Raw genomic sequence first — 8,495 nt, 5'->3', positions numbered from 1 at the left:
CAGTATATATTCGAAAGCAGTTGCAACTGGCTATCTCCCTGACCACGACCTCTTGAAGAAACACCTTCCTTTGAAGAAAGAAGACCTGAAAGCAAGCTCTGCAGTGGCCGATCCCAATGCATGTGGTCAGAGGGACACGACTCTTTCATGGTTCTGTCTGGTCCTTGGATGTTCAGGGTGACACATCAGGCAATGACTGGATGACAGAATGTGAGTGTCTGGTATCCAGTGGTATCAGATGTCTGGTCTCACATATTCTCAATAGTTTATCAGGGTGAATTGGGCTCCGGACGAAAGCACTGCATGATCTTTGGAATGAGGAGGTATCATTCCTTGTCAAACCTGAAATGCAGTGGTCCATTAATTCTTTAAACCACAAGCCAAAGCCATGGCTCAGTCACATGGACACATGCGACTTCTGCGGGCTCACCGGACATACATGTTATGCTGCCCAACAATCTCACATATATCACCAACTAGCAGGACATGCAGAGGATACTTCCGGAGATGATAGGTCAGCCAGAACTACCGGTTTGATGGTTCATGGTACCGGTCGGATAGTTCATGGTACCGGTCGGATAGTTCAATGTACCAGTTGGATAGTTCATGCCCACCGGTCGGATGGTTCATGGAACCGGTCAGATGGTTCATGCCATCGGTCAGATGGTTCATGGTACCGGGGCGGGTGGTTCATGTACCGGTTGGATATATAGTTCATGGTGCGGGTGGATAGTTCTTGGTACCGGTTGGGACAGTTCTTGGTACCGGTTGAATCTTTCATAACACCTGGTTAGGTAATATGAAATTATGGTTGACACATGTAAATAATTCTGAGTGTCGGTCTCACTACAGCCTCACATTCCCTCCATGAACAATACTGTAACTCTCATCCCCCCTGACCAAGTCATCATTGCCGCTAAGGGCAATCAAATCACTGCTGGGGATATCTCTCGCGCCTTATTCTATGCCAATTCCTGGTTGTTGGCTATGCACCTCTATGTTGACAAGAGTTTTGCCACTGACATGCCTGGCTATGCCACAAATTTTTACATCTTGATGCAATGGGAGATGGAGGTAGCTATCCGGCGAATGCTGATATTCCCTTGCACTCATCTTCTACACTGTCATACAGACCTTTGTAACTCCATTCATCAATATATCATTTATCCACCCGGTTGCTCCGCTGTCATTCCCCACCTTCTCAAGGGGGGTGCTTGCAATCATGACCGCAACACATTGGTGGCCCGGCGAACTGGATGTTGATGCTATCCTGCAGGATATCAAGGCATTGCACTCTCTGTTGATTCCAACGCATGCGATGACTATGACATTGCTCAATGCTGGAATGTGCAGTCAAGGACAACCTGACATCTTCCAGCATCTGGTCAATATGTTATACTATTATATGTTACTGTCATATTCACTGCAATGTAAATGAGAAGCACCGGTTTTTGTCTTTGCAATCAGGCCGTGTGAATGTGAAACTATTTTCTCTAACTGCTATCTCTCCGGCTATCATTCAACAGTGGTGTTTTTCCATCACTCATTTGGTTTTCCAGACATGGTCGCAATCCCACTAGACTGGGCTTTGTATCAGACCTACCTTGCCGGTGAATTGGTTCACGAGATTTTCATGTCCACAATTCATCAACGACCGGCAAAAAACATGAACCTTGGACTCTTGGATATTGACACTTGCATTGCATTAGAGCATCTTGCCAATGTGATGGCCTCTGCATACTCCAATGCCGGTAGGTATGCCGGTCCATCGCCACATTCCGGTCAACTAACCACCATACAGTTCATCTCAAAATAGACATGGTCAGATACAATGATGCCCTGGACAAAGATGAATCCGGTCGAAGTGCAAAACGAGAGCAGACCCTCTTCGACAGATTCCCCCCCGAACAGGAGCATTTCTTGACAACACCAGCCGTCGTCGTTGATTCCGGAGGTAGAATCATTGTCTGGTATTTGCCTGGAGCTATGACTGCTATGATGATGGTCAGTCTTCCATTGATCTTCATTTGAATTTCAGCTCAGCCGGACATACATAACAGCAAGATATGCATGGTGCAATGCATTCCATGAGTGATTTATTGAAGCACAGCATAACAACTGGTAGGACTGTTGAATGGAGGACCCATCGGTCTAACTTTCATCCAAGTCCGGATGGCAAGATTACGCCCGGTTGCATCAATATATCCCCTGCATGGTTTCAGCAAGGAAGAGAGGTACGTCCAGTCCATATATATTGAAGTCGCTGGTTTGAAGTATTCTAGAAACATGGTTTTCCAAAGCTTGACCCGGAAGATGGGTTTTCGCCCGAGGTATCCGCTGCACTGAAAGGTGATGTCGGTCAGAACATTACGACCTCCCTTCAAAGGTCCAGTATACTAGTTTCGGCTGCACTTCGAGTCATGCACCCTGATCTTTATTGGGCTGGAATGGAAACCCAAGTCAGGCTGGGCGAATGGGCAACCCGATATCATTTGCATGAGATGTACCATCATCTACAACACTGGACATCCATATTCAATGTTGTGTCGGTCATATGCAATCGCCGGACACCGCCTCATAGAGACCCAAAGTGCCGACCGGCGGCATTTGATATCATGACAACCGCTGGTGTTTATCAGCCGGTTATCATGGATTTTATGAACCTCGGAATCAAATTTCTATACAACTCCGGCTCAATGTTGGCTTCATCATGTCGCCTGGTGAGACATTACATGAATGTTGAAGAAGGCAACCGGATTGTCACTGCGTGGTACATGCGAGACAGCATTCACAACTTTGTCGGGACTCCAAGCACAGAGTATGCAAAATATAGCAATGTAAAATTCAGCGACCCAGTGGAGATGGAATGGGTTTGAGGACTCTGGGTCAATGGACTGTAGATATTTAGACAAGTGATGTCATTCAAAGATATATTTCCGGTAGATCTTGTTTTGCTATACAATGGATCCCCCGGTTGTTCTATGATGGATATGCCAGTTACTGTATGGATGTACCAAATATGGTTTTTGCACGCATGCACCGGTCTCCATTGCACCCCACAGTACCGGCCCACCCGCCTCCATTGCACCCCATAATGCCAGCCCACCCATCTGCATTGCACCCGGTAGCCCCGGCCCACTGGTCTTGATTTCACCTGGTTGACCAGCCCACCCGTCTCCACTGCACCCCATAACCCTGGCTCGATTTCACCTCGTTTACCGGCCCACCCATCTCTATTGCACACCGCAATGCTGGCTCACCCGTCCTGATTTCACCTGGTCAACCGGCCTACCCGTCTCTACTGCACCCCGTAGCCCCGGCCCACCCGGCTCAATTTCACCTCCTTTACCGGCCCACCCGTCTTGATTTCACCTGTTCTACCGGCCCACCCGTCTGCACTGCACCCCGTAACCCCGGCCCACCCGGCTCGATTTCACCTCGTTTACCGGCCCACCCATCTCCATTGCACCCCATAACACCGGCCCACCCGTCTCAATTTCACCTCATTTACCGGCCTACCCGTCTCCACTGCACCCTGTAACACCGGCCCCCTCGTCTACATTACATTTCATCTTCCGGCCCACCCATCTCCATTGCACCCTGTAACACCGGCCCCCTCGTCTACATTACATTTCATCTTCCGGCCCACCCATCTCCATTGCACCCTGTAACACCGGCCCACCCATCTCCATTGCACCCCATATGGCCGGCCCACCCGTCTCAATTTCACCTCATTCACCGGCCTACCCGTCTCCACTGCACCCCGTAACACCGGCCCCCTCGTCTACATTACATTTCATCTTCCGGCCCACCCGTCTCCATTGCACCCTGTAACACTGGCCCACCCATCTCCATTGCACCCCATACAGCCGGCCCACCCGTCTCCATTGCACCCTATTCCCCGGCCTCCTCGTCTCCATTGCACCCCATATGGCTGGCCCACTCGTCTCCATTGCACCCCATTCCCCGGCCCCCTCGTCTCCATTGCATCTCATCTACCGGCCCCCTCGTCTCCATTGTGCCTTATTTACCGGCCCACTCGCTATCACACACTGGATTCACCACCATTCATAATCACCTATATAGTACATTGCTATACTACCATTTATACTATATACTCCCGGCCCATCCGTTTGCCTCGGATACACCACACCCTCGGCCCACTCGTCTATCACAGTACAATTATTGCCACCGGCCCACACCGGATGGCTCGTCTCTATCGGTACATTGTCACGCCCGGCTGCCCGTCTCAGACGGGTGAATTCACTGAAGGGGCTCTTGTCTGACAGGACATCAACTACTTCTGGGGCCTGATGTTCGGTTCGCACTCCTTTTTCTCCTACTTATTGTCTGATGACAGCCGCATCCTGGTGATTAAGCTAGTAACGGTGTTCAGCATCAGCGCATGGAAATGCAGAGTAGTGTCAGATGTGTCGAGACACTCATACTTCACCGGTCACTGCCTTATCGCAGCGTTGTCTTCCTTCGCCTATAGGGGACTGGGGAAGACTATCGTCTTTGAATTCCCCGCCGAATCAGTTTCTGAAATTTATTGTCTGGTCAGTATTCTCTTTCGCATTACGCTACGAGTCAGTTCGAGCCCCGGGTTATGAAAGAAGAGCGTTCGCTATTAAAGGGAAGCGGCTCTGGAGCCAGTGTGGATATCCTCTCCGCTTTTGCTCACGATGGAGGCCCCGTGAATTTCATGCAGCATGTCAATTTCACGCCACCAGGTTCAGGTTGGATTTTACAAGCCCTCTGCTAAGTATGGTTGTACCCTGTCGGGATGGTTGGTGGAAGGCCAACTCCTGAGTGTTAATGGCATCGAAACTACCCCGATGGAGTGGATGTGCATCGTTGTTTGGCAAAGCCCTTGGATCCAAACAACCGCTTTCTGCTTCTGAAGGTTAGGCGTCACTTGCTTGCAGCCGACCATGGTTATGTTGCTGTGGAAGGAGGCGTGTAAACGGATAAAAAAATATGTTGATACTACCAGTACAGAATATAGTTACGGGCTATACATACGAGAATGTAAAGTGATGTCAAAAGCAGTATTATGAATTGCAAACGGACCTCTACGAAGGAACGTACAAGCAAAGCGTACATAAAAATCCAGTCAATGCCGCTCTAATCATCGTGGTAGTGTCCGCGAGGGAAACATATTTTGTCGAGGAATCTGTTGCAGCTGCCTTCTATGCTCGAGTCCGAATCTGAGCCATGTTTGGTGTGATAAGTGACGAAGTGCAATGAGGAAGCGTGTGATGATGAACCTGCAGTGCCTTGCGAATGTTGAGCTTCGTGTACAGCTATACCTTGAAATGATGATACTGCGTGTACAGAGACAACTTGCGATGATGGACCCGCTTGTGATGAGGTACCGAGGTGTTCTGCGGCGGGAGTAGCACCGTCCGTAGCTGCCGATGCCTTTGTCTTGCGGACCCGCTTCATTGCGACGAGTCTCTGTGATTCCCGATTTTAGAACGAACAAAACTGTGTACAAGATGGATTGAATGTTACCTGGAACCCGCGCGCAGCATATATCTCAACAGCCTCAGGAGAGCGTTCGTATCTCCTCATTGGAGCCATTGTAGCAGACGTTGGATTCTTCCCTCGACCGAGTGTTAACCATTTCCAGATAATGCGATTGTCTTCGCTGTCGAGCTCGGCGGGGGAAGTGGGATCATCGGGTGGTGGGGTGTGCACATTGGTGGGAGGTTCGTCATCTTCATCCTTGTTTGCTTTGCTCGCGTAGAGCGCAGCATTCGCAGAACACTGATGGTCCATCATGATTAAGTGATAGTGTGGAAGTCGAGTAACAACTTACCTGGTTGCTTTCCTCGTGATCTTCTCCTGGTCGAGCCTTCCCTCCTGGTATTTGTTGGTTGAGTGTGGTGGTTATGGGCTGCACGGGCGGGTTGTGGTAAATATGACGTGCAAAGAAACTGCGCTTGTTGCACTGTTCTGGATTGGACTCGTTTGCTGGAGGGCGATGTTGAGAGACGATATTCCGAAACCGGCGAGTCGAAAACAGGTGGTGAAGACGGGTCCCATATGATGTCGAATGAAGAGATGGCTGGGAATGCTACGAATGATTATCGTCAGTACCAGGCCCTTTGCATGATAGACACGAGTTTTACCTGGAAAAAGGTGTTGTATGGATCATCATGCTCCTCTTCGATGATGCCATCGCCACCCGTAGCATCGGCCTGTGACAGTAATGTGAGTAAGGCAAGACAGGCAGTGAAACATGAGAATACCGACGTCAAGGCAAGAGGATGATGCGGACTCGGGTCGAGTGTCCTGCTGTGTAGCTTGACTGTAGTCCTGTTGAAGTATGGGCACTGGAAGCTCAGGAGCTATGTCTTTGATCATCCAGAGAGTGAGTTTCTTGTCATATCCACCATATGCCAGGTATATTCCATCTCGAGAGAATGACACACAATAAAGGGTTTGGTCCTCCTGGTGAAATGGCTGACCTCGGAGTGGCTGATAAGACTCTGTGTCCCATAACTGGGCAACATCATTGCCTATGCACGCCAGGACATTATTTTTGGGTGAAAGTGCGATAGACCACAAGATATTGCCATGCTCGAAGCGATGGAGTAGTTCACCTGAGGTGCTGTCGAAAACACGTGCACATTTGTCGGAAGCAGAATAGATTTTGCTGCCGTCCGAAGACCACACCAACGACGACACGTAATCACCCAGGTCTTCGATGGGGCTGATGATAAGCTTGCCGGTCTTCGTGTCCCAGATGCAAATTGTTTCATTGCTCCCGCCTGATGCAATTCTATCTCCTGAAGGTGAATATGCAAGTGCTTGCACCGAGTCTTGCTTCGTCTTGATTGGACCCACTTCGACTTTTCCGGTTTTTGCTTCTCGAATGAGGATTTTTCCTTCGTTGCACCCGCTGGCTAAGTGGCCTTGGCTGGGAGACCATGAGAGCGACCACACTCCATTGCTATGACCTGTCCAAACGTCTTCCACCATCTCTCCTTCAGTGTTCCATCGCTGAACACTTCCATCCTCTCTCCCGCACGCAATAGTCTTCCCGTCCGGTGAAAGCGCCAGTGAATATATGCTTCCACCTTTCTCTTCCCATGGTTCTCCGACAAGAAGTCCTGTGTCGCAGTTCCACTTCCGCATCGTGCCGTCCCACGAACCACTCAGAATGTGGATGTTGTCGTGCAAGAAGACGAACCGCCATATAGCCCGCTCATGTCCCTTAAATTCGTACTTCGGAGTTGGTCCTTTGGATTCCGCTGGGGTTGAAGCTTCTTGGCGGGTCTGCCTTGCAAAGAATCTAGCAGCCATGGCTCGTCCCCGTAAGGCGTCTAGGGAATCAACCTTGCTCTGGCGCTGTTCGTGATCTATTGTGCGGGTCGGACATTTGACCAGCACTCACTGGTTGGTCTACTGGTGTCTTCCTTGGGGGAAAGTGAACAAGGTAGGCGTTTTTTATATGAAGCGGCGTTAATCATCTACTTATCGCAGGCTGTGCAGCCATACAGCAATTCCTCCCATTTCGGCTGGTCCGACGTTTGCAAACCATGATCCCCACTACCCTCTTAATATCATTCACCCCATTCACGACATCATATTCGCACGGTGAACTACGTTCTTGCGCATATACTCAAAAATCAAGACAGATGGTGAGCTTCATCCGTCGACATAGCTTCTGACATCTCAGAGCCTGCATCATTATTTGTTTCCGATCATTTGTGTTTCGAGTCCTGGCAATCCTGCACGCATTTAAAGGGTTCTCTCACCAGACGCCTTGCCATATTTTCCGAGATCTGAGCGAGCTAATGTAATACTCCTCAGCGGATTCCAGGTGTGAGAACGAGAACGAGAACGATCGGGGTGTGCAAGGGGAATTTGACATGTCAGGTGAGCCCACTGTGCGCCTGGTTGGCCGTTTAATATTCATCTAAGCGCCTGCGCGCGCAATCCAAAGTGACCACGAGTATAGACAGCCTTCCCTTATTGCCTGCATGCGTTTTTCCTTCCACTAGACCCATCCCTCGTGTGACTGCGGAACACCCGTTACGCGTTTGCTGTGATTCATGGGTCAATTCCGATGTAACTTATTGATATCCTACGAAAGACTTATTCTTTCAATGTTAGCAGGGTAAGGACCAAACACGAACGAACACAATTCTTGGTGCCTGTGACAATGACGAGTACATTCCTCAATCCATCTAACTAACTTCCCTGTCTAGATCGACTAATCTCCTAATTTCATGTTCACCGACGCGTCAGCCGAGCATGTGCTTCGCCAGATAAGTGATAGGCCGCTCATTCAAGCGCCTAGCTTCTTATCCTCTGGCCACCACCTCAATGTCCCTGGTTTGTGCCGTGACGCTGACCTAGGCTCAGGCTTCACTGTCATCTTGATGTGATATACCATATTGGATGCACTACTTATTCCCCATGAGGATTAGATTCTAGGCCCTAGGAAGTTCACGCTACTAACATAGCAGACAAACTGGACC

At 49.6% G+C, this 8,495-nt stretch overlaps 2 protein-coding genes across 2 annotated transcripts; one reads left to right on the top strand and one right to left on the bottom strand.

Annotated features, from left to right (window-relative positions):
- Positions 1-158: 158 nt before the first annotated feature.
- EDB91DRAFT_1013215 (uncharacterized protein) lies at positions 159-497 on the top strand (the record flags this gene model as incomplete). The annotated part of the gene is made up of 2 exons (XM_041312454.1): positions 159-231; positions 298-497. Coding segments are annotated over 2 exons (273 nt in total), but the record flags the coding sequence as incomplete, so codon positions are not given.
- A 4,630-nt stretch (positions 498-5,127) lies between these two features.
- Positions 5,128-7,314, bottom strand: EDB91DRAFT_1350372 (WD40-repeat-containing domain protein; the record flags this gene model as incomplete). Its single annotated transcript, XM_041326059.1, has 5 exons — positions 5,128-5,460; positions 5,518-5,772; positions 5,825-6,082; positions 6,138-6,206; positions 6,262-7,314. 5 exons carry the CDS (start codon positions 7,312-7,314, stop codon positions 5,128-5,130), a joined length of 1,968 nt encoding a protein of 655 aa, XP_041171707.1.
- Positions 7,315-8,495: the final 1,181 nt, after the last annotated feature.

This window comes from Suillus paluster, assembly GCF_016628075.1.
Source record: "Suillus paluster strain FC165 chromosome Unknown EDB91scaffold_97, whole genome shotgun sequence".
Lineage (NCBI taxonomy): Eukaryota > Fungi > Basidiomycota > Agaricomycetes > Boletales > Suillaceae > Suillus > Suillus paluster.
The sequence above is the reverse complement of the archived record's forward strand: the minus strand, read 5'-3'. Positions and strand labels throughout refer to the sequence as shown.